We start from the raw sequence: 25,662 nt of genomic DNA, 5'->3' as shown, positions 1-25,662 counted from the left end.
CTTAGGATTTGGGCCCGCCCTGGCCTGGGCTCTGTTTTCACTCAGTTGGCTGGGCTTCCTCAGTGACGCAGTAGGTTTCTGGAGGTCCAGGACTGTCCCCCCCTGCACCCTACCCAAGCTGGGCACACACTGCCTGGCACATAGTAGGTGCTCTAAAAATGGAGTTACCGTGATTGTTCTGGAGATGGGGAAATATTTTGAAAGATTATATGTTTCATAAAGCGGAGGATGGTGACAGCCACTGTGGTAGTTTCGGAGGACGGAGAGGGACGGTCACTGTTCTTCTTCTGGGCTCCTCTCTCTGTCCACTGAGGGCAGGGCTGGGGTCTGGCTCCCCTCTGTTCCCCCAGCCCCTGGCATAGGGCTGAAAATGCCACCTAGCTCCTAGTCCAGGAGCACTGATGAGGGAGGGGAGAAGACAGGGGGTGGGTGGGAGGAGTGGCTTGGTACTCACCAGGGCCCTTTGGGTCTGGCCAGGGGGGGGTCCCCACCTGTGGGTCTGCTGCTCCCGTCCCGGCCTCACTGGCCAGGCTGCTCTGGCTCCCTGAGAGGTGGCTGGGTGGGCGGGAGGGCCCCATCTTGGGGGACTCCATGCTGCCACCTGCAAGAGACCACGTAAATGGCTCAGGGCTGAGCCCTCTGGACTTTGAGCTGAAACAGGGATGATCTTAGTCCGACAAGGAACTGTTCTAAACTCTCATCTAGGAGTTCCCTGGTGGCTCAGCGGGTTAAGGACCTAGCATTGTCACTGGTGTGGCTCAGGTGGCTGCTGTGGCGTGGGTTGGATCCCTGCCCTGGGAACTTCCACATGCCTTGGGCATGGCCCAAAAAAACATAAGTAAATAAACTAAAGAGATTACAAAAAAAATCGCCTCATTTGGAAATGTGGGTTACATCGGTGGGACTGTCTGCCAGAGCCCCCCAGCCCCGGAAAGGGCCCCCTTCCCCCCCCCCCAACACGCTTGTTATGTCCTGGTGGGACCCGACCCTCAGACCCCTGCTGACTGGCCCTCGATCTCTAAAGGCAACCGAGGGGGCCCTGGGGCGTTTCACGAAGGAACAAGCAGGGCTCCCCACATGCGAATGGGCAGGGAGGGGGGCCTGCCTTCAGAGAAGGAGGGTGTGTGTAGGGGAGGCGTGCCTATTCCTGTTAACGCCGCGGAGGGACAGTCCCTGCTGCCTTCATGAACGACGGCATCTTTGCACAGACACGGCTGTCAGTCCCTGCCCGGCCCGGGGAGCTGAGATGGGGCCTGTCAGCCTGCGCCCCAGCTCGTCTGTCTCCTGGACCCGCCTGGTCACAGATGAGCGTTGGTGTGATGAGAAGGGACAAGAGCTGGGCAGTGAGGGGAGGGAGGGGCTGGAAAACCCGCTCCGCCACCGCGGCTGGCAGGTGAGGAGGGCTGGCAGGTGAGGTTCCTCCCCACGTTTCTAAGATAGACTCTTTCACCTGGAGGGGCCTCAGAGATCACCTCGTCCAGGGACAGTTTTCATCTCAAGCATCCTTTCCGCCTACTGATACAAGTGAAAAACGGAATTGAGGAGGACTCTGAGGCCATGTCAGGCTCTGTGGGAGAGAGGATCATGATCGACTGGTAATGTCTGCCCTGGGCATAGGCGTGGCAGTCTTAGTATGTGTGCCAGGCATTTACCATCTCTGGTCTGGCCCAGGCAGGAATTCCTTCTGTATCTGCTCTGGCAGGAGATCGCTGCCCAGCCATCCATTCCCTTTCAGTTTGGGGCAGTTATTGAAAAGCTTTCTTCTTCTTCTTTTTTCTTTTTGGCTTTTAAGGGCTGCACCCACGGTATATGGAGGTTCCCAGGCTAGGGGTCGAATCAGAGCTACAGCTGCCAGCCTACACCACAGCCACAGCAACGCCAGATCCGAGTCACGTCTGCGACCTACCCCACAGCTCATGGCAACGCCGGAACCTTAACCCACTGAGCAAGGCCAGGGATTGAACCTACAACCACATGGTTCCTAGCTGGATTCATTTCTGCTGTGCCACGACAGGGACTCCCCTTGAAAAGCTTTCTTCTTGTGTACTAAAATCAGCCTCCCCGAAACATCCTGCAAACATCCCAGTTCTAACCTCTGGTGTAACTGGGTGAAGCTGGCTCTTTTCCTGGGAAGGCCCTTCATGTGTTTCAAGGAAAGAAAAACGTGTCCCCAGGCCTTCTCTGCATATACACTTGAACCTCTGTTCTACCTGCTTTTTTCCTCCCCTTTTAAAAACATCTTTCCCAGTTGGTCTCTTAGAGAATGTATTTTACTCTATTTTTATTTTTATGGCTGCTCCTGCAGCACAAGGAAGCTCCTGGGCTAGGAGTTGAATCAGAAATGCAGCTGCCGGCCTGCGCCACAGCCATAGCCACAGCAATGAAGGATCCAAGCCACATCCGTGGCCTACGCCAGTGGCACACCAGATCCGTAACCCCCAAAGCCAGGGATTGAACCCGCATCCTCATGGATACTATGTCAGGTTCTTAACCTACTGAGCCACAGCAGGAACTCCCCATTTGCTCTCAAGTGGTGCTAACACTTTAGGTCCTCGTCACCCCAGCCCTAGGCCCACTTCCCCTCCCTGATCTAGAAGATTCCGCAGACCCCAGCTGGAGAGCAGCAGCCAGGGAAGCAGCGAGGCCACTGCACATGGGGTTTGGAAAACAAACAGTGCTGCTTCCCACACTTACCTGATTCCCCCCAGGGTTTGTCTCCTTTTGGGTCCCTGGTCCCAGGAGCTGGAAGTCTGTTCTCCAGGCTGGACGAGCTGAGATCAGAGTCACTGTCACTGTCGCTGGACACCACTGGAAAAGAGTCACCAGGACAGGAGGTCACCCCCACTGACCACCACCAGCAAGCATGTGGAACAGAGGGGCCCAGGGCTGGACTCCTCCTGCCAGGGACAAAGAGGCAGAGGGCCTTCGCTGGCCCTGGTGTTTGGGGCACAGGGACAGCGGTCTGGGGATGAGGATGGCAGGATGCTTTTTTCTGCCAGTCAAAGAAGTGAGTCCCAGTGTGAGGGGGCTGGGATGAGGTATAACCAGCCCCAGCAAGGGGGGGGGGGCTCAGCCCTCTGGCAGCCATCTCCACCGTCACCCCCTCCCTGGGGCAGAATCAGAAGGCTCTTGCTGGGAGGAGCCGATGGTCCCCTCCGTGCAGGCGCTCTGCCCTCAGGCTCGTACCTGGCAACGCCTCAAGGTGCACAGCCACGCTCTGCAGCTCTGCACCAACAATCCCAGTTCTCGCCACCGACCCTGCCCCAGGGCTCCTGGTCTCTTACCTACGCTGACTCACAGAAGCTTCAGAACCACCCTGCAAGACGGGAGGTAGCACTTTGGCAGACAAGGAAGCCAGGGCACTTGTCCAACGTGGGATTCTTGCCCCAGCGGCCTGGCTCCACCGCTTGTGTTTGTTTGTTTGTCAAGCTTTTTAGGGCTGCACCTGCACCATATGGAAGTTCCCGAGCTAGGGGTCGAGTGGGAGCTGCAGCTGAGCCGACACCACAGCCGCAGCAAGGCGGGATCCGAGCGGCATCTGCCTACACTGCAGCTTGCGGCAATGCCAGATCCTTAGCCCACTGAGTGAGGCCAGGGATCAAACCCACATGCTCTTAGATACCAGGTGGGTTCTTAACTGACTGAGCCACAGCAGGAACTCCTCACAGCCTGTGTCTGTAACTGCTCTGATCCCAGCTCATCCGGCAACTCCCAGGGGTGTCCTATGAATGCAGGAGGGAGCCAGGCTGATGGGGCTGGAATCCCAGGGGACCAGTGGCTGAACTCCCCTGGGAGTTCCCGCTGTAGTGGAAATCGTCTTTTCTGGACTAAATGGGACCATATTTGGCCAGTTATTCAACAGTGGGAGTCATAATGCAGGAACTACTCATACATGAAACACTCTATTTTAAGTATAGAAATGTACATCCATTCGCCAATCTTTTGACAGAGGGCTTGGGTGCTGCTTTGAGATTGGCCCACAAAAATCTCTCACGTCTAACTGCACCATATTGTGTGGTGTGTGATTCCCAGGCTGAGTTTCTTTAATGTGGAGCAGAGCTTAAAGACACGGGCAAAGCACGATGAAGGCAGAATCTTTCTCTGTTTTTCCATTTCTTCTCCCCATCCCCCTTTATAACTTTGCCCCAGCGTGCACCTGCTTTATGTGGGATCTTGGCTCCCAGGCCAGGGATCCAAATTGGGCTGCAGGGAAATCACTGAGTGCCAACCACTAGACCACCAGGGAACTCCCTCTCTCTCTCTCTCTCTCTCTCTTTTATTTTTTTACAGTTACGCTGCCCACATCTAACTCAATAGCATTTTAAAGCAAGTGGCTTCTACGCTTTCCAAAGTCTTGGTTTTAATGAAACAATGCTGAGTCTTTGTGGACTCTTTTCATGGATCTATAGAACATGTAATTAAATGATGCAATTGTAACAGCAAACACAACTGCACAGAAAGGTTTGGGATCGCAGGCAACTGGCTTGTGCAGGTGACTAACTCAGTGTGCCTTGCCCAGAACACAACTTGCTAGCTATGGAGAGAGTTAGGAGCAGTTGCCTGCTTTCTGCCAGGCACTGTGCTAGGTCCTTAGCAAGCGTTATCTTACTCAACCTACAGAACCCTGAGCCATAGGGACCTGTTTGGTAGGAGACGAGATTGCAAAGAGAACCAATCTCCACCAAGGGCAGTTAATAGCTTCCTAGCTTCCTCCTTCCCAGCTTCCTTCCCTCCTTTTTTGGCTGCCTCTTAGCACATGGAGTTCCTGGGTCAGGGATCAGATCCGAGCTGCAGCTGCAGCAACACTGGATCCTTAACCCACGGTGCTGGGCCGGGGATCGAACCTGCATCCCAGGGTTCCCAAGGTGCCACCGATCCATGTGTGTGGGAACTCCGAATAGGTTTCATCTGATGCTCCAGGCCCTCTGGAGCAGTGTGACAAGGAGACTCCTGAAAGTGCATTAATGCCCAGCAGGGAGCAAGCCTGGTCAGTTAGGGAAATACGTCATAGGTACAGGAGGGGAAACGCTGGACCCACGCCATGGAGTGCCCACCTGGATCTGGAGCCTTCTGGAAGGTCTTTAAGGCTTTAGCCTGTGTTACCTTTCAGCTCAGGAAATCACAGGTCAGAAAACCAAGCCACCAGAGGGGCTGGAGCTGGCTGGCCCCTTGAGTCTAAGAGATGCCCTGCCCTGTGCTTCCATAGCAGAGCAGCTGGCACACAGTAGGTGCTTTGGGAAGCTGATGACTCATCGGCTCTTCCCTCCCCGCCGCCCCACATCCTGCTGGCTTCATGTCCTAAGTGGCTCGTGAATCAGTGGCCTCCGCACCCTGCTCGCTGCCCTTGCTTTGCTCAAGGCCTCAACGTCTCTGGCCTGGACTCCCGCCACGCCTCCCATCTGGAGCCCATCCGCAGGCGCGTCCCTCTGCATAGCCCCCAAGGCTCCACTAACACACAAATCCTGGCTTACCTTTCTCCACAAGCACCCCGTGACCTATGGGGTTGAGCCCAGACCCCTGCCCTCTGACTACTTCTGTGTCATCCTGCACCACCTGATCTGCTACCCCAGGCTCCTCTGGCCATACACGGCCTGGAGCACCTGCTAAACTGCCCATCAGCACCGCTGGCAGTGCCTGGCTTCCCTCTGCCCAGAATGCCCTGCCCACCCCCCTGTTCCTGGGTCTGTTTGAGCATCACCTCCTCCAGGAAGCCTTCCCTAGGACCCCTGCCTGGCCAGCCTGGGGCTCCTCGAGGGCAGGGGCTAAATCATGCTGTGATGGAGGCTGGCTTCTTCCACAGAGCCTGATCCGTGGCGGGGGGGGGGGAAGGGTGCCCAAGAGCGATGCTAACGGGATTGCTTCCAGCTTTGCCCTGCTCAGTTTGCCTTTTCTGCTCTGTTTCTTTCCCTCCTCAGGCTCTAGGAAGAGTTCTGCTTTACTTTTCTGGGCTTTTCCTCACCCGGGAGGGGTTGGGGGTCCATACGCCCTCCTCCCAGCATTTGACAAATGCTAGCAAAGGTCTGACTTATTTTGCAGGTGCTTTTCAGGTCCCAGACTGGGTTGCTGTGATCATGAATCCACCGAGATCCAACTTAATGGGCATCCGTTTTATAAGCGTTTACATATTTTTGACTCATTCGGTGACTGACTAAGCGCCACCCCTGTGGGTCCCAAAGGGAGTGGGAGGTGGCAAGAGGCACAAAGCAGCTCCCCACATCTCCTTGCGGGCAGCGGCAAGGGACTGGGGGAGGATTCTGCCCCTTTCCTCCAGCAGGAAGGGGGGTCCAGCAGCTGGTTAAGCAGAGGGAAACCCGAGAACACGGTGACTGATCTCACCGGTGTCCCCGTCTCTCTGGTAGAGATCATGTGTTCCGTCTTCCTGACCTGGAACATTCTGTCTCCCCATGACTGATGTGTAAGATCTTTGTACTTCTGGGGCAGGGTGGGGAACCTGGGGCTGGGGCCGTGCATCTGTTGAAATAATGCCTGGGTCCTTCTGCGTTAACGAGCAGATGCCACAGGGTACAACATACCCGGAGCTCGAAGGGAGACGATGGGAAAGGATGTCTCGGGACTCGGGTCGTGGCGGCCCACTCAGGCGCCCCATTTCTTCCCTCTGCTCCCTGTTCTGTCATCTGTTGTGCTTGGTCACCGCGCTGGGTTGGGAGGGGGCTTGCCTTGCACGAAGACGGCTGTGCTATGTTGGGCGGACACTTTTTGCTGGGAGGGGAATGTCTTGTCCACGGCGTCAACCCTGGAGATGGGGTTCAGACGCCGTACTGCCTAGTTCCCACGTGGTGTCCGTGGGACGTCAAGGCCTCTGGAAGGAGACAGAATTCAGAGCCTCTGGCCAAGGCAAGAATCACCAGGCCCTTATCATCACCCCGCCCATCTCACTGTAACGTCCCCTCCCCCTCCTGAGCAACCTGGCCTACTCCTTCCCACCCCCTCCTAGGAAAGGTATGTGGCCCACTCCTCACCTCCCCCTGCAGGGGCCTTATAGGCCCCAACCAACCAGCAAGTGTATCGGAAGACTCCTCTCTGCCCAACCAATCAGCAGGTTGGCAGGTGCCTCACAAGACCTCTCCTCTCCCTGGACTATGAAAACAGACATGAGCCTGTGCCCGGGGTCGGCGCCCCCTGATCATCGGGAAGCCGTCCAGCTGCGCCAGCAGCATCCCTTAACTCATTATTGAGATACTCTTCTTTCTTTTCACCCTGCTATGAATCTGGAAAATTCTTTTTCTGACCCGCGTGCACAGACCATGCCCGTGCCTACGCAGTGCAAGGTTGAGAGAAGAGAAACCTCCCCCGTGTGACAGTCAGTTGGCTTGTTGTCTCCTTTTATAGCCCCCAAAGGGCCACAGTCGTGGAAGAGAGGAACAGCCTGGATGACAACTGAGATCACAACGGTGTCACAGAGCCAAGAAGCAGACAGCTGACGACTCATTCCTTCTGGAGGCGTCTCCCCGGGCTCAGGCTTCTTTGCTCCTTGTGTCTGGGATTTCGAGCAGGGGGCCAGGCCTACAGCTTCGAGGTCTTTGTGGTGCAAACCCAATCCCATTTCTAATGCACTCGGATAAATCCCACTTGAAACGAACACACCAAAGGAAGCTGGCAGTGTTCACGCCCGGTCTTGGCACTTAACTGTCGGCGGGAAAGAAACACACTGAGGTGACATTTTGGAGAATGTCCCTGGACACAAACCAGTACAAATGCCATTTACCCAAACACTCCTCCGGTGGCAAAGGAAGAAGTTTTTCTTCCTCCACCCCTCCAAATGTTGCCGACCCAAACTTTGGCTAATCTGCCATTCGATCGCCGCTGCCGCCTTTCTCTCTGCATAGCAGCTGCAATCGTCAATCTTCCAGGTCTATTAACAAAGATTTTAGGCTCATAAATCTTTTGGCCCTTGCTCTTCCATCCTCAACAAAATATCTGTGTCTGAAGGCTGATTTTTTTTTTTTTCCCTCTAATTCCCCCAAGGCTGAGTCTAGAATGGCTCGGTCGGTGATGATTGCTTGTATTCTGCCCACGCCTGATCTTTCAGATTGAAAATGGGAAAACACCAGGGAGAAGACTGTCCCGAAACCTTCCCTGAAAAGGAGATGTCACCAAATGGATTCACCCAGGAGGTGGGTGGAGGGCGAGGGGAGCTCCCCTGCTGCAGTGGCTTAGGCTCCTGGACCACTTGCTTGGGGACTTGGCATCTCTGAGATTTTTTCCACCTGCCACAGCAGGGCTACCCTACTCTGCCCACCCCTCATCCTCAGCAGTGGACAGACTCAGTGCCAGCCCTGCCAGCTTCTCTGGGGAGAGGCCAGCTTCCCCCCAACCCCCTTCTCACTCTTGGATGGATTTGCAATTTGACTGTCACCATGGAAACTCAGAGTTTTGGTACATGAAGGTGGGGGGAAGTCTTCCCTTTTGGAGTCTTTTCTGACTGCCTCACAGGACATGTGTGGCAGTGGCTGTCTTGTGGAGACATCTTGCCTGGGACAGTCCAGGGGACAGGCAGGATGCTGGCCACTTGACCTCAAAGCACTGCATTGGGATTTGGGGGACCTGCTTCCTGGCTCTGCTCTGCCACTATCTCTTTGTGTGACCGTGGGGGCACTTAGGGCTTCGTCACACACACAAAAGGCCAACCTCTGCAGCTACTCTGGGTGTGAATCCAAGGATTCAACTTCAGGTCAGCTTTGTTCCATCAGTGGGGAGGCCCTGATGCCCCTCTCTGGTGGAGAGGCGGGGAGATGTGACTTCTGGGCCACACAACATCCGCCTGCCTGGCACAAGGACAGCCATCAGTCTGTGAGCTTGGGAGGGCTTTATATGTAAGCTGCTGCTGCTCTGCTTGGAGGCTCCCAAAGCCCCCAGAAATTATGAGAATTAGTGAGGAAGAGATATTTTCAGCAAACATTCTGCCAAGGCAAAGCAGATGGTGGAAAATTTTGCATATTAAAAACAAAAAAAATTTTTTTTAATGTAAAGGAACGATGAGAGGGCCTTGGGGAGTGCAGAGACATCCCCAATTAGCCTTACCCAGCCCACCAGGCTGGCACGGCTGCAGAGAAGAGTCGCAGAGCCGTCCCCGCTGGCACAGATGAGGGCTGACCCGCCTGCAGGTAGGGCCAGGCTTGCAGCCTGAAATTCCACCGGGATGCCTCCCAAGTCTGGGGCTGTGTTTGGTGGCAGCCGGAGGGAGGTGTGGGCGTGGTGAAGAGGCACGGGCTCTGAGTCAGACAGACAGTGTCCTGGCTCTACCATTTCCCAGCTGTGTGACTTTGGGCAGGTTTCTTCACCTCTCTGTGCTCAGCAGGCCCACCAATCAAAGGGGGTGGGGGAGGATGGCTCCTTTCCTGGGCTATTTTGAGCATTAACAGAGGTAAGTAACATGGACAGTATCTGGCACATGGTAGGTTTGATAAACGGGAGCTATTTTATTTGAGAGGGGCATCCTGAACTTTCTCAGGGCCTGGCGTGGGGCTGGCCTCCAAGCTCGGAGCCCAGGCTAACCTCACAGGGGTGGACTCACCTTTTCCAAGGGAGCTTAAACTACCAAGTTGTGCTTCCTAAGATGCCGAAGGCACTAGATACCTTCAGAAGCTGTTGGGAGGCTGGGCTGGGATTTCAACCCAGGCCTACCTATTGCTGGAATTTGCTCTTTCCTCCTCACTCAGGATACAGGGCACCTCAGGATCTGGCCTCACCCTAAAGGGTCTGGTCCCTCAGCAGTGCCCCCTCCAGGCAGGCCAGTTTACCCTCTGCCTCCCCAGCAGGCCTTTTCCTGTCATGGGTTGAATTACAGCTCTGTTTGGATACTCTTGGACAAATACCTTTATTTCTCTGAACCTCAATCTTCTCATCTGTAAAATGGAGACACTATCAATTACCAAGGAAACAAGATCAAGGAGGACAAAAGGCATTGTACGTTTAAAAAGCTACACAAGGGAGGAGTTCCCTTTGTGGCTTAGTGGAAACGAATCTGACTAGCATCCATGAGGACACAGGTTCGAGCCCTGGTCTCGCTCAGTGGGTTAAGGATCCGGTGTTGCCGCGAGCTGTGGTGCAGGTTGCAGATGTGGCTCAGAGCTGACATTGCTGTGGCTGTGGTGTAGGCCCACGGCTACAGCTCCGATTTGACCCCTAGCCTGGGAACTTCCATATGCCCTGGGTGCAGCACTGAAAAATGATTATTTTTTCTTCTTTTTATGGCTGCACCTGTGGCACATAGAAGTGCCAGGGCTAGGGGCTGAACTGGAGCTGCAGCTGCCAGCCTACATCACAGCCACAGCAACACCAGATCTAAGCTGCATCTGCAGTCTACACTGCAAATTGTGGAAATGCTGGATCCTTAACCCACTGAGTGAGGCCAGGGATCCAACCCGCATCCTCATGGAGACGACATCCCGCTGAGCCACAACGGGAACTCTCTATGAATGTTTTTAAAACTTAGATGCCAATTCGTCCTCTAGGAACCCATCCAAATTGTGCCTCTACTTGAAAGTCTCTCCAGCCCTGGGGAAGGAAGCATGGAAGACAGCCCTTCCCTCACTGTCCCCACAACTGCTGGTCAGCTTTTCTGGCCCATCTCAGACACCGTCTGGTGTTGCATTTTTTTTCCCTACAAATGCCTGTCTTTATTTATTTATTTACTTATTTTTAGGGCCGCACCCACGGCATATGGAGGTTCCCAGGCTAGGGGTCTAATTGGAGCTACAGCTGCCAGCCTATACCACAGCCACAGCAACGCTGGATCCGAGCCGTATCTGCAACCTACACCCACAGCTCACAACAACGCCAGATCCTTAACCCACTGAGCAAGGCCAGGGATCAAACCCGCAACCTCATGGTTCCTAGTCGGATTCGCTTCCACTGTGCCACGATGGGAGCTCTTTCTTTTCTTTTTTTTTAATGTCCATACCCACAGCATATGGAAGTTCCAGGTCAGGGACTGAATCCGAGTTGCATCTGCAGCAATGCCAGATCCTTTAACCCACTGCGCCAGGCCAGGGATTGAACTTGCACCTCCTCAGCGACCTGTCATTGCGGTCAAATTCTTAAGCAAATGCGCCACGGCAAGAACTCCTCGAACACCTGTCTTGACTTCCCCAACAGTATCAGGAACCCCATAAGGGCAGGGCCATGCCCTCCTTTTTTTTTTTTTTGGCTCTTCCCATGGTGTGTGGAAGTTCCCAGACCAGGGATCAAACGGTGCTTCAACAGCAATTCCAGCCACAGCAGTGACAACACTGGACCCTTAACCCACTGAACCACCAGGGAACTCCCAGGGCCACATCTTAATCAGTGTCTGTCTCCTTCCTTCAGCCCCCAACACTGGGCCTTGGGCCAGGCAGGCACTCAGTGAAGGCCTGTTGACTGCTTTCTGAGAAAACCTCCCCAGGAGAGGACACGGCGCTGCAGAGACAGCAGGACCGACCGCGGCCAGCAAGGTGGTGGGAGCCAGCGAGGGCCGGGCTTTCCACCAAGCAGGAGCTTTCTCGCAGCCTCTTCCCGAAGGACGTTCAAGTACAGGAGGCGATGGATGGTGGCCTCAGCTGAGCCAGGGACAGACTCAGTGAGGGGAGGGGCTGTCAAAGGCTGGTTGCCATGGACACAGGATGAGTGGGGCGGGGAGGGGAGCGCACGCTTCCCATAAAACCTTCTCTTCTTCCAAACTGCAGCCCCCAAAACAGGTTCTTGCTTTGTTTTGGAAACTCCTTCCAGGGCCCCAGAGAGTCAGGGTCTGGACGACAGAAAGGTGGCTGCAAGGCTGGGGGGGGGGGGGGGTCTGTCCTCACGGGGTGGGCTTGGCGCCCCCCTCCCAGACCTGGAGTCAGGAGATCTGGATAACCCTCCCTTTCCAGCTGCCTGATCGCCCAGGGCCTCTGAGCCGGGGACAGTCATAGGACCACCCTCGAGGGTGTGGTGAGGGTGTGGCACCTGGGAGCCCTCCTTCCTTGGTCCCCCTTCCAGGCTGCCATCTGGGACAGCACGGGCCAGGACGGGAACTGAGAGCTGGGGAGCAGAGGGTTTCCTAGGCTTGTTTATTCCTTTGCCATTGATTTTAATTAACTCCCTCCTTGGGCCTTGCAGACAGACAGGAGGCACCAGATAATGAAGACGAATCTTCAGATCAATGGTGATGTGGTCGCCAGCCCTGAAATCCTGTGGTCCTGCCCTGGCTGGAGGAGCTCCAGATAAAACGGGAGATGGGCGGATGGAAGATAAGAACAGCTTTTTCCAGAGGGAACATGATACTCTGCAGGGGTGGTGGAGAGTGTTCAGGGAAAGGAGAAATCAGGGAGGGCTTCCTGGAAAAGGTAGAATTTAAAGACGGCCATGATTTGGACAGAAGACTTGCTGGGATCGGGGTGTGCCAGGCATCCCTGATGGAGAACAGGAAAGGCAAAGGCCAGGTGGTGGGCTTCTCTGGGGGCCACGACAGCTGTGTGGGCTCAAGGGAGGTTCCAGGCTCAGGCAGTTAGGAGGGTGAGGGGCTGGTCTGGCTTGGGTACGCTCTGCACCGTTTCACTCTGGCAGGTTATTGCTTCTGATTTATGGCAGAGATGAAGCAAAGCGGGTCCGCACCGCCTGCCTGCCCCTTTGCTGGGATGCGAAATGCATCTGCTCTGTGACATCAGGGCTCTCTTTGTCTTTCTTTACGTCTCTGTGTGTCTCTGGGCCTGTGTCTTTGACTTCATCTTTTGGGGCCTCTCTTGCTGATGGTCAAAAAAGATCTCTCTCTGCCTTTGCTTCTCTTTCTTTCCTCCTCTCCTTGTGACCCTACGTGTTCTGAGTCTTGGGTTCGTCCCCGGGTTCCCCTTTCCACTTGGGTCCCTTTCTCCTACTCTCCAGTCTCTCTACAATTCTGGCCATCTGTCTCTGGGTTTCTGTCTCTCTGTCACGTTCCCTCAGAGCAGGGCCTTGGGGTGTGGCCATCAGATTCCCTCAGCGGGGCTGGAACCTCAGCACCGCCCTCCCTGCTCAGGTCCGTGGCATCTGCTTTCAGAGCCTGGGTGTGGGGATGGGCTGCCTGGACCTCACATGGACCCCAGGGGCAACCGAGGCAGGGGCAGCCCGGCCCCTCCTTCCTGTAAGGAGATCGCCAGGCACACAGACCCTCCCAGCCTCTGCTGCGCTCCTGGGCCAGCGAGTGGGACTCAGCCCAGCCCCTTCCTCGAGGCTGGTCCCCACCCTGTGATGAACAGGAGGCCCCAGGGAGAGCGCTGCTGAGCTGGGTGGAGCCAGCACTGCTCCCTCCCAGGCTTTATTGGAATAAGAGAGCAGGCAGGCCCAGGTCCCCAGAGGCTGAGAAATCTCGAGTGGGCAGAATTAAGCTGTAGGTTCACACGGCCAGACAGGTGAGCGGCTGGAGCGGGCTGTGCTGTGCCGCACGGGGCCGGAGCTCTGCGCTCATCTGCTGACCTGAAGCTAGGCTGGCTGGGGTGGGGCTGGGGCCTGCTTTCCCAACGCAGCTCAGATCGGGGCTGGGGGTGTGGGGGGGACAAGGAGTCCCAAGACCTCACCTTGCAGCTGGCATCATCCAATCAGCAGAGGCCGTCATCAGGTTTGCACAGATCAGAAGCGACAGCCAGGCCCCTGACCTCTGTGGTGTGGCTAATGGGGACCTTCTCCTCTTGGGAAATCAACCCTCAGGCCAGCAAGGACCCCCAGGACAGGCAGGAGGGCTGCAGGGGCCGGGGGTGGGGCGCAGCAGTGGGGACAACGGCGGCTCCTGGAAGCTCAGGGCTTCTGCTCTGGGGGGTGGGGGGGCGGCCCCTCCATTCACACTCGCTGGCACCGAGCTAGCGTTTGGCTTCACCAAGGGCTCCGAAGGTCAAGACAAATTAGTAACGCATGGGCTGCCCTTTCAAAACACAGCCACACAAGATGCGGCCAGGCCTCCGTCTCCCGGAGACTTAGAGTTTCCCGAACACCGCGCGCATTCCTTGTTCTGCCCACACCGCGTCCAAGGGCAAGCGATCTGGCCCCTCCGTGTCTTATTTCCTCTTCCATGAACTCAGACGGCAGCAGTACCCTCAGGGCAGGTGTTGGGGGGGTTACACCAAGGCAGAGCACAGCACCTGGGGCCTGAGACCTGCCTCTTTCACCGGCACAGACCCACGTAAATGGTACCCAGGCCCTCGGCTGACCGGAAGGACGATGGCCACACAGAAGACTGACTGTCAGTGTTTATCCCAACTCGGCACGACCCCACCCCCTTCTCCTGCCTCCGTGGGATGGATGGTGTTTCTGTCCCCGAGTGGGAGCCACAGACAGGACTGTCCAATTATGGCTTTTTTTTTTTTTGGCTGCACCCGCAGCATGTGGAAGCTCCCGGGCCAGGGATCAAATCCGTGCCACGGCTGCCACTGTGCCACAGCTGTGGCGTTGCTGGCTCTTTAGCCCAAGGCGGGGCCCCAGGGGAACTTCCACAGCTTTATTTACTTTCCAGACCCAAACTGCAGGCCTACATGATGAAGGCCTGGGTCAGGGGCTTCGGGTGCCGGGCTGGACACACAGCAGCCTCCTCAGATGGTTCGAAGGCAGCCGCGCCTCCCTCCTCTCTCAACAGCCCTTTCTGGCTCATGTCTATGTATTTGGATTCTATTATCTTTATGTACCTATATAAAAAGCCCAGGTACTTCCAGCTCCCCAGGACTCTAGATCCCACGCAGGGTGTAAAACACATAGCGACAGGGAAGGTGATAATGACGCCTAAGAGACGCTCCCAGGGCCAGGACGGTGAAGGGAGAGTCAGGAAGATCAGAAGCACCCAGGGAACCTTGACCACAAGCCCAGGGCACAGGTGTGTGTGTGTGTGTGTGTGTGTGTGTGTGTGCGCGCGCGCGCGCGCATGCGCTGGGTGGGTTTGATGGGATTTCACCAGCAGCACACAGCAGGATTGTGTTTGTATGCATGCATGTGGCCGTGTGTGTGTGTGTGGACAGGGCCGCTGCTGAAATGCGGCTGTCCTTTGTTTGTTTTTGCCTTCTCTAGGCCCATGCCGATGGCATATGGAGGTTCCCAGGCCAGGGGTCGAATCTGAACTGTAGCCGCCGGCCTGTGCCAGAGCCACAGCAATGCCAGATCCGAGCCTCATCTGTGACCTACACCTCAACTCATGGCAATGCCGGATCCTTAACCCCCTGAGCGAGGCCAGGGATCGAACCCGCAACCTCATGGTTCCTAGTCGGATTTGTTAACCACCGAGCCATGATGGGAACCGCTGTTCATTGTAGCGGAGGCAGCCTTGTGTACAGTCTGGGAGCTGCTTGACTGCCTCTGGGAGAATCCCCCATAAAGTCTCAGCCCCTGGATCTGGAACAGAAGCTATGAAAGCTGGAAGGGAACAGACCCTCTCTCCCGGCCCCTGTCACCCCCTTCCTACTCATGGGGCAACCGAGGCCCAGAGAAGAAGAAGGACTTCCAAAAACGAAAGTTCTCTTGCCCGGGGGTCCCCTGTGGAAGCACAGGAGCTCTGAGGTCCTGGGGGTGACGATGGCGGGTCACCTCCACAGAAAGTGCCAGAGCCACCGCGGGCGCAGTTTGCGGGGCTGGGATCAGGAAGAGAGATGCACAGATGGGACAGGAGGAAGGGTCAGCAGTGAGGAGGGTTGGGCTGGATGTGAGACTCCTTCATTTCCAGACACGTGAGCCTATGTTTTCGGCAATGGTGTCCCTGTTGGTGTCTTCTATTCTCTTTCTTTCACAGGGATGTGGAAAGAAGAACTATTTCACGTTCTTCTTAATAACCCTGCAGGGGTGATGAGCAAAGAGTGTGAGAGACAAAAGGGAAGAGTGGGGACTGCGGTTAAACCAGAAACCACGAGTCCGGCATGAAGGGGTTTAGCCATTAGCCTGTCCAATTTTTCCATGGAGGGGCGGTGTTGCCAGGCCTTCTGAGTTTCAAAAAAGAAGCCAGAGCTCCACATTTTTTAAAAACAAGAATTCTCCACATTAAAAAAAAAAAAAATGTACTTTATGGCCATACCTGTGGCATTTGGAAGTTCCTAGGCCGGAACTGAATCCGAGCTGCAGCTGCAACCCGAGCTGCAGCAGGATCCTTTAACCCACTGTGCCAGGCTGGGGATTGAACCTGCACCTCTACAGAGACCCAAGCTGCTGCATTCAGATGCTTAACCCACCGTGCCACAGCAGGAACTCTGAGAATTCTCCACATTTTGAAAAGTTGTCTATGAATTTAAAGCAGTGAGCCAGATCGAGTCACCGTTCCACCAGTTTGTGACCTGTAACAACGGCAAATGTCGAACCTTCCAAGGACAGATGGCATCTACCTCCAAACACGGAAGCCCTCCTGCTCTGCTCTGCCTGTTTCTCCAAGCCTCAGCCAGCCTGGCCCCCTGCACACAACACACACTCCCGGCGGCTCCAAAGGCTGCAGGGAGTTCATGTACCAGGTCCAGGCAGATGCGACAGAAACGACAAGTCCTGAGTCTGCTGGGGAGACATGGGTGGTGGGGGTGGGAGGTGGGAGAGGGCAGCTGAGCGCCCCAGGAGCTTCCAAAATGCGAATTTCTCAGGAACAGAGAAAGAAGGAAGGAGGCATAGCAACAACTGGCTCTGGGCAGTGAGCAATCCTGTCTGAAAATAAAACATTTTACAATCCACAACCGTGGCTCATTAAGAATGAATGGATCTACTGGTATAAATAGCACGCTGCGTTAAGAAGTCAGGAAACAGCATATGCGTTTGATGGAAAAACGGCTGCCACCAAACTGCTTATTAGCTCAGTCGGCTGCAGCTCTCTGCTAATGAGACAGAGGTCTCGGGTTCAAAGCCATGTGGCTTTCTCGATCTTGGGCCATAGAATGTGTCACCATCCCCCCAGCCCTGGTCAAGACGTTGGGAACATCACTCTGGATACACAGCAACAAGCCCACAGCAAGCGTCCCCCAGTTTCTGAACCATAGCATCCCTACTATAATGTCCAGCCTCTGCTTGAATGCTCCCAGTGACAGGGAACTCACCACCTCATGAGATATGAAACTCCCAATTCTGTGGTTCAGTGGCTATTAAGCCAGACACAGACTTCCTCTCGCTCTGTCCCGGCTGTGATTTTGGGGAAAGGCGCTTCAACTGGGCCTGACTAGCCACATCATCTAGAATGTCCGACTGGATACAGGCTGGATGCATAAAAGGCAGCCTGAGCAGGAGGGGGTTGGGCTAATCCCATCCTCCCCATGTGTGGATGTGGGGTCCTGAGAGTGGGAGCAGAGGTGAGACGGAAGGGCTGCAGACTTGCAGGTGGGCAGGGGGCGGGGAATGGAGCTGATCCGAGAGTTCCCCCAGGAACCATACTCCCCCATCCCTAGAGGCCGCGAAAGCCTTCTCCACCCCTGTAAATCCGAAAGCACACGCCAGTGTCAGCGGCTTTGCTCTGTGCTACCCTCACAGGGGAGGCGTGTGGGCTGGGATTCAGAAGTCCAGGTCCTCGGCCCTCTTGGCCGCAGCCTACGTGACCTTGGCCAGACATCCCCCTCCTCATCCATCACTTAGAGTCAATTTCAGGTCCAACACGGCCCCCCAGGCCGTTCCAAGCATCAGATGAAATAAGGGCTAGGAGTCACGGAGCTGTGAGTGAGGCCGGCGCAGTGCCGATGACTTGGCTTCTCCGGGGGACAGGAGACAGCGGCGTGGGGGTGGACAGGCAGCCTGAGGGGTCCCTCAGAAGGGCTGCTCCAGGTCAACCTTTGGAACTGAGCTGAACCAGACCACTCAACCCCGAAGCCTGCTTTCACCGGAATGCCAATAGAACCAGAGTCCAGGATTTAAAAAATTGCTTAAAGTCTCACAAACCAATGAAAGTGTTCATGAAACCCCGATTTTTCTTAAAATCCACCCAGCTGGAACACATCCAAAACCTTGAAGTACTTTTCCAGAACAGACCTGGAAGTGAACCGGTGTGTAATTCTGTTCAGTTCCGTCCAGGAGCCCGTGCTCTGCTCAGGCGGAGGATGGGGGGGGGGGGTGCAGAGGGACCCGGGGGGAGGGACTGTGACCCAGGCCTCGGCAGGGACAGGAAAGTGAGTTTACCTCTCAGCTACTGGGGGCTCAAGGCACCTGCCTGCGCCCAGCTGGGGCTTTTTGGGATCTGGGGCGGGGGGCGGCGGGCAGAGTAGAAAGGCTTCCTTGATTCGGCCACGCCACGGGGCTGCGACAAAAGCTTTAGATGATCGTGGGCTTTGCTCCCCGGCCCGGCCCCAGGCTCCCTAGGAGAGGCGAACGCAGCAAAGTCTCACTGATCCAGGAGTCAATCTCCGAGGAACCTCGGCTCTCCGGCTCCCATCTGAGAACAAGACAGACATCCTAAAATACCCTTGGGGCCCTGTGTGGACCAGAGACTGGGGGCTTCAGCTCCCACTCCCGCCCCATCTCAGGTGCTCAGTACCATTTGGAAGGAAGGGGCAGATCCGCCACAGAGCAGACCCAGGCAGGGCTGCCTCCCAGTCACAGGTCTGGGGGCTGAAGAAAATAAGCCCCGTCCTGTTAGGTACTCTCAGCACTGGAATCCCAAAATCCTATCTGAGCAAAACTGCCCCATGCAACGAGTTCAGTCAGATAAAATCAGCTCTCCCTTAACAGGGAATCAGCTCCTCGTAAGGCTGCCGAAGCAGAAAGCTTACTTTCCTAGCCTCTTCTTTCATCTTTCTTCTTTTTTTAATAGCGATGGCTGGAACTGCAGCAACCATCTTGCGACCATGAGGGAAAGAGCAAGGATTACAAAGACATCTGTCCTGACGTTGCTAAGCTGCTGAACCAAAGCCGCAGTAGCTTCCTTTAAGCTTTCCAGTATACTAGGGAAATGTCACCTATTACCCAAATATGTCAAATTAATACCCCTACTTCCAGCAAATAGCTTTCCATACCCAGCCAAGGGTAGGAATCTGGCTGAAAGGAAGGAAGCCTGCAGAAGAGGCGGGTCCAACTCTAAACGAATGAAGACCCAAGAGCCCACAGTACTGGTTCCGCCATATACACCTTATATTTCATAGGGGAACACAGAGACCCAGGAGGGCACAAAAACTGACTATGTTTGTTGCGGCCATAACCTTGGCACAATGATCTGCCAAGGAAAAGCAGCGTAGACCACACATTTCAACTGGATTGATGCGGAAGGGGAATGAAAACCTCTCCCCAGAGGCAGCTGGGTCAGACCCAGGGCCAGTCACCAGGAGGAACTCAGGTCGCCCTGTTCCCCACTCCATCCTGGAGAAAGAAGGGAGGTCCTGCTAGGAGCAAGCTTGCAGGGGGCTCACCAAGGGGTCTGCAGGCAAGTCCTTGACCAAAATCAGCACTCAGTGTCCAGAGGAGGGAGACAGTGCCAACTCAGGCAGGCAGTCCACCTGGTCCCCAGGGGTCAGAGAGCCATCAGCTCTCCGTACTGAACGCAGAGGAAAGAAACACTTCTAGTCTTTCTCTAATCCATTCATTACGTTCTTTTTAATATTTAGATCTTTAATCTGTCTGTAATATGTCTTGGATACACATGGAATGGAATGGAAATCTGATCATGCCTCTCTGGTTGTTAAATAAACCTGATATTTTCCCAATGAATTGAAGAGCTACCTGTGTTTAGCTCCCATACATCCTCAGGTCTATTATTTCTCTATTCTAGCCCACTAATCTATTTAGTCATTGGGTTTGGGGGTTTTTTTGGGCCACATCCACAGCATGCAGAAATTTCCAGGCCAGGGATTCGAATCTGAGCTATAGCAGTGACCACGCCAAGTCCTTAACCACCAGGCCACCAGGAAACTCCTATGTATCTATTCTATGAATAAATATTCTATTTATTCTGGGGCCTAAATGCTAGTATTTCTCTTGATTATAGTAACTTTATAGTAAGCATCACTATTTGGTCAGGCAACTCCTCCCAATACCCTTGCTCTTAAAAAAAAATGCCTTGTTAAACCACTCTCTAGCTTCCTTACGAAGTTTTAAAATTGAAATATAATTCATATACTGTAAAATTCACTCATTGAAAGTATACAATTCAGTGGTTTTTAGTATAAAGTCATGCAACCATCACCACTCTCAAATTCCAGAACATTCTCACCACCTCTAAAAGAAAGCCTATACCATTCAGGCAGTCCCTCTCAGTTTCCCCACATCTTCCCCAGCCCATGACAACCACTCATCTACTTTCTGTCTTCTTGGATTTGCCTTTTCTGGACATTTCACATAGATGGAATCATATACTCTATGGCCTTCTGTGTCTGGCTGCTTTGGCTCAGCACAGTGTTTGCAAGGTTCATCCATGTTATAGCACATGGCAGTGCTGCATTCCTTTTCAAGGCTCAGTAATATTCCATCACCTGATTATACTATATTTTGTTTATCCAATGGATAATGAAAACATTTCAATCCATTCCTTTCTAAAACTGCTGAGAATCAGGGAGGAATTGTTATACTTATTAATTTGGAGTCCTGTCCTAAGAGTCCTGTCTGCCTTACTGTTCATGCCTTACTTTTTGTCCTTTGATAGGATTCTATAATTTTCTCCACGTTCAATGTACAATCCCTCCCGCCCCTTTTCATGGCCTCACCTGTGGCATATGGAAGTTTCTGGGTTAGCGGTCTAACTGGAGGTGCTGGCCTCCGCCAGATGTGAGCTGCATCTGCGACCTACACTGTAGCTTGCAGCAATGCTGGATCCTTAACCCACTGAGCGAGGCCAGGGATCGAAACTGCATCCTCACAGACACTATGTCGGGTTCTTAACCCACTGAGCCACAGTGGGAACTCTGAGCTGTAATTTTTTTAGAAATTTGTTTTGGGGAATTTTATAATTTTTGTGGTAATTATGAATGGATTCCACCCTCCCCCCCATTTCTACTTCTAATTAGTCAGTATGGAGAAAAACTGTTAAGTTTTTGGTTTAAACTATTGATTTATTTTGTGTCCTGTCACCTCCCAAATTCTCTGATAAATCCGAGTGGGTTGTTCTAAGAGGCCCTCTTGGGTTTTCTTCGTATACAATGTTATCATTTGCAAATAACAGAATTTTTTCTTTTCTAAGAGTAACGGATTTTTTTATTTTTTTGCCTGGGTACAGCAGTTAAATACAACGAAATGCTGTCTGCCGAATGATGGGGATGATGGAGGAACTCTTGCATTTTAACAGAACATGGTCCATGCTTTACCAGTTACTATGCTATTTGGTGTCCCATTTCGGCTTTTTTGGTAACCGTATCGTGTTTAAGTAATTTCCTTTTATTCTCATCTTACTTCAACTTTTTATCTAGCAGATTTTTTTTTTTTTTAAACCTTGCAAAGGAAAACATTTCAAAGCAAGATAGGAAACCTATAAACCGGAAAGCAAAAGAAAGACATGCTTGACTTCGGAAAAATGAAGAGAAATTGTGTGAGTGTGTTCCCCCCCCCCCTCCGTTGTCTTTTTAGGGCCACACCCACAGCACATGGAAGTTCCCAAGTGAGGGGTTTACTCAGAGCTGCAGCCGCCTGCCAGAGCCACAGCCATGCCAGATCTGAGCTGCCTTTGCAACCTCCACCACAGCTTGTGGCAACACCGGATCCTTACCCCCTGAGCGAGGCCAGGGATCAGACCCACCTCCTCATGGATACTCACTGGATTCTTAACCTGCTGAGCCACCCTGGGAACTCCACAGAGATAAAGTTTTGGGAGAAGGAGAAAAGAGCTTTACTTCTTTGCGAGGCAGAGGGGGACACAGCCGGCTCATGCCTCCAAAAATTGTGTCTCCAGAAATTGCGTTTGAGTGGCACGATGCTGTCAGTGAGGACGAAAGTCAAAGAGAACGTCAAGTCAAGGAGAAAAATATCTGCAACTCATTTCGTATCCCTAACACGTAAGGAGCATCTAGAAATTAGGTGCAAGAAATAAACAACATAATAAAAGATGAGCATTGGGTTTAAAGAGCAACTTTTTAAAAGAGGAGACGCAAGTAATCCATGAGGCTGGGGAGAGAGAGTCAACAAGCCAAGGTGGAAAATGAAAAATCATTTTTCATCTCGTATACTGGCTACAAGGATAAACACCAATAATATGCACGGCAGGCAAGGATGCAGGTAGAAGTGAATCTAAACAACTGGAACATTTTGGGAATACAGTTTGGTGATGTCCACTAAAATTTAAAACATATGACTCAGTTTTGGAAATCTGCCCCATGGCAATAAAAGCGTCGTGTACATTGCGTTTCAGCATTGCTCGCGGTGGCAAAGAGCCGGATACTATTTGAATGTCTCTCCATAGGTGGATAATTAAATCACAATACATGATACGATGGGATTTTATTCCACCATTAAAAAAGAATAAAGTAAAATCTATATCTATTGACCTGGAGGGAGGCCCACGATTCTCTTTTCAAAGATAAAAGCAACACACAGAGTTATGGGTAAGAGCCTATTCTGGTTGTGAAAATAAAAACAAACCAAACCAAACGATAACCCTGCATCAAGTATATGTTGGTAGGAACAGGGAAAAGGGGGTTTGGAGATGATGGCAGGGAGCAGAGGTTTTAATTTTTCATAGACTTTTGAATTGCTTCACTTATTAAAAGTAGATCCTGTATTCTCCTGTACTTAAAAACTAACAAAGAAAATTTAAAGGCAGAAGAAAAGGGACCTGCCTCAGAAACCCCAATCCATCTCACCCGATTGATTGCTCCGAGGGTGGCAAAGTTTGCGATTTCTTTCTACTGGCTCCCCTTCCTCCTCCGAGTGCTGTGAGCTGGGATGGGGGGAAAAGCTGGGGGACACAGATGTCCCAGCCCAAGAGCAGAGAGGGAGGGAGAGGGGGGGAGGAGGAGAGAGAGAAGGAGAAGGGAGCCTTGTGGGTGGGTGGTGGGGGGAAGCCAGAGAGGGAGCGGGTGCCAGGATCGGCTTCCAGGCCGGGGAGCAGGGACTGTGGGGCAGGAGGGGATGCTGGCTCTGGGGTCCCTGAAGACAAGAGCCTCGGAAGAAAACTGATCTAAAAGCCCCTTGACCCGAGCCCCTATGAAAATCCCTCTGTAGGCCTTTCACGTATCCCAGAGCCGGGGGGTAGTTCATTCATTCTTCCATTCAACCATCTAATAAGCCTCTGCCTTGTGCCTCTGCCCCACTCACTACATGCTGAGAAATCAGCCTGTGCAGGACAGATGTGGCCCTGCCTGCAGACAGCTTCCAGCGTGGTGGGGGAGCCCACACCCCAGTGCGGGGCACTCTGTTTTTGTCCGGCCCCAGCTCAGTTTGGGCTGAATGGGGTGCTAGGAGGGCCAGGCTTGCCAGAAGGCCCCAATCTGGAGCACAGATTGCAGCAGCACTCGGCCCCAGGGCTGATGGGGCTGCAGACAGGGAGGGGTGGCTACTTGCCAGCTGCTTTGTGTGCTGGGAGCCTGGGGGGCTTCGAACTCAGACTGAGTTCACACCAGGGGGCCTCCACATTGCCTGGCCTGGCCTCAGTGCAAACTCGCTTAATAAACAGAGCCAAGTACAAGTGTGAAGGCCGCTGGCCTCCTCACCCAAATAATTAAAAGGCCATCTGTATGTCTGGGCTGCTGAAGAGACAGAAGAAGGCTCTGCCCTTCCCCAGGGGCGTGTGCGTGTGCGTGTGCGTGTGCGTGTGTGTGTGTTGCATTGCTGCTGGAACAGACAGAGGTGGCGCCTCAGGGCTTCTCCTCCTCAAACCTCTTAAAGCAAAACCATCTAAACCTGCCAGTGACCCCAGCTTCTGTTTCCAGGGATCCTCTGCCCTCCGTCTGAGGGACACAGATGCACCCAGATGGGGCTGGAGCAGGGCCAGGAGGAAGTCCCAGCGCTGCGGGTGGAAAAGGGACTCCCCTCCGGCCGCCTGCTGCCCCGCTCCACCTGCACTCGCCCCCGTCCCCACCAAGCTTGTCTGTGGTAGTGGTGGCAGGAGGCGATGGGAAGGTGAGCTCCTGGGACGTGGACGTGCACACCGAGTCCAGGAGGATTAGCCAGGGAGGCCTTGGCTGCAAGAAGAGCTCACCTGGCCGAGTGACGCCGACCCAAAAACATCTGGAGAACAGACGCCACGCTGTTACTGCCGGGTGTGTCTGGAAGGGCTGACTTACGGAGCATTTTTACTTCCTAAATTCTCTCATTTGAAATTTTTCAAAGCTGTATACTAAACATGCCTTGCTTTCATGACAGGAAAACCCAAGGCCAAGCCAAATGCCAGGTCACAATCCAAAGACAGGGCTATTCGAGAGGCGCTCAGAAGCAGCTTTCTTGGGTCCACTGTCCTCAGCCTGGGAGAACCCTTAGCCCTCCGGCGGCCCTGTCTCGTGTAGGACCCTAAAACCCTGAGTTTGGGGCTGAAACTCAGGCACCTCAGGGCAGAAGGAGCCAGAGGGCAGGACCCCAACTTTTGGTCCCAGCTCTGCCGCACACCAGCAAGGCGCTCCTCTTCTTGGGGCCTCAGGCTACTCATCTGTAAAACGGAGCAACGAAACACCCACCCTGTCCACCTCTGGAACCTGCTGTGAGACGAGGCACTTTGAAGATAAAATCACAAACACTAAAGCGTCATGAAAGCAGTGGAGAGCCATCTGCTACCCCAGGTAACGGGGGCAGAGCGGGGCAGAGTTTCCTGCCGATGGTGGCCACCTGGCACGCACCCACATCAGTGCAGCCACCACAAACACCTGGGGCCTTGGGCACAAGGTCACTCTGGTTGTTAGGACCAGAGAAGCCAGGAGTCCCCACTTCCTGAGACACAAGACAAGTGCCGAGAGGAGGTGGTACTGGCCCACCTTGGAAAGACGCCTTTTCTTTTCTTTTCTTTCCCTCCCTCTCTTCCTTCCGTTCCTTCTTTGGCTGCACCTGCTGCATACGGAGGTTCCCAGGCTAGGGGTCAATTTGGAGTTGGAACTGCCAGCCTACACCACAGCAACGCCAGATCCAAGCCACGTCTGCAACCTACACCACAGCTCACGGCAACGCCGGATCCTCAACCCACTGAATGAGGCCAGGGATCGAACCTGCATCCTCATGGATCCTAGATGGGTTCTTCATCCACTGGAGCAACAACGGGAACTCCAAGAGGCGTGTTTATACTTTGCAAAAACCCTCCGCTAACATCACATTTCTGCCCAGACCCCTAATGCTGTTCATAGCACCCTCGCCCCTAAATTAGTGCCCGGGGGTAAAACGGCCCTCTGCAGACCCTCCTGCTGCAATCAAGCTCCCTGCTAGGGTCCAGCTGCCCACGTGGTGCAGGTGGGGAGCCAAGGGCACAGAGGTGGATGGAGACCAGCGTGAGCCACTTGGAAGTACCTTGGGCATTGGCCTGGTGCCCACGGCACTGCTTGGCTGGCTGACGGCCCGAATGTTGGCTGCTGTCCCAGGAGAGGGGGCCTGGGGGGCTTACCTCTCCCTCGGGCCCACGTGTAGACGCGGCTGGTCTCAGTGCTTCTGGGCTCTGGCTCGGTCGGCTCCACAGGCAGCGGTTGGAAGTGGGGGTGACTGGCCTGGCCGGGGGTCTTCAGGGGCAGGATGTACTTGGGGATCCCTTTGTAGAACCAGGCCCCCGACCTCTTCCAGACCTGGGCGGGGAGACAGCGACTCAGAGCACAGGATACAGAGCGGCCTCCCTGGACGGTGCTCCCTGCCGGCCCTCCCTCCCCTCCTGCTGGAAAGGGCTGGGCGCTGTGC

At 54.0% G+C, this 25,662-nt stretch overlaps 1 protein-coding gene across 45 annotated transcripts in view; it reads right to left on the bottom strand.

Moving 5' to 3' along the window:
* RPH3AL (rabphilin 3A like (without C2 domains)) overlaps nucleotides 1–25,662 on the bottom strand; it is a 171,775-nt gene that overhangs the window by 1,500 nt on the left and 144,613 nt on the right. For 21 of the 45 annotated variants that reach the window (XM_084985596.1, XM_084985583.1, XM_084985582.1 and 18 more), the window contains 2 exons: nucleotides 2,695–2,808; nucleotides 455–601 (listed from right to left, as the gene is read on the bottom strand). In XM_084985596.1, coding sequence (XP_084841722.1) covers nucleotides 455–601; nucleotides 2,695–2,808 — 261 coding nt within the window. Of the gene's footprint in view, nucleotides 1–454; nucleotides 602–2,694; nucleotides 2,809–6,533; nucleotides 6,821–21,030; nucleotides 25,554–25,662 lie in introns of those variants that run through there. The other 24 variants (XR_014821590.1, XM_084985604.1, XM_021067539.2 and 21 more) reach the window with 6 other exon arrangements.

Source organism: Sus scrofa, chromosome 12, assembly GCF_054392235.1.
Source record: "Sus scrofa isolate SSC_HxYL_T2T_F1_AM1 chromosome 12, Sscrofa_HxYL_maternal_Yorkshire_Landrace_v2.0, whole genome shotgun sequence".
Lineage (NCBI taxonomy): Eukaryota > Metazoa > Chordata > Mammalia > Artiodactyla > Suidae > Sus > Sus scrofa.
The sequence above is the reverse complement of the archived record's forward strand: the minus strand, read 5'-3'. Positions and strand labels throughout refer to the sequence as shown.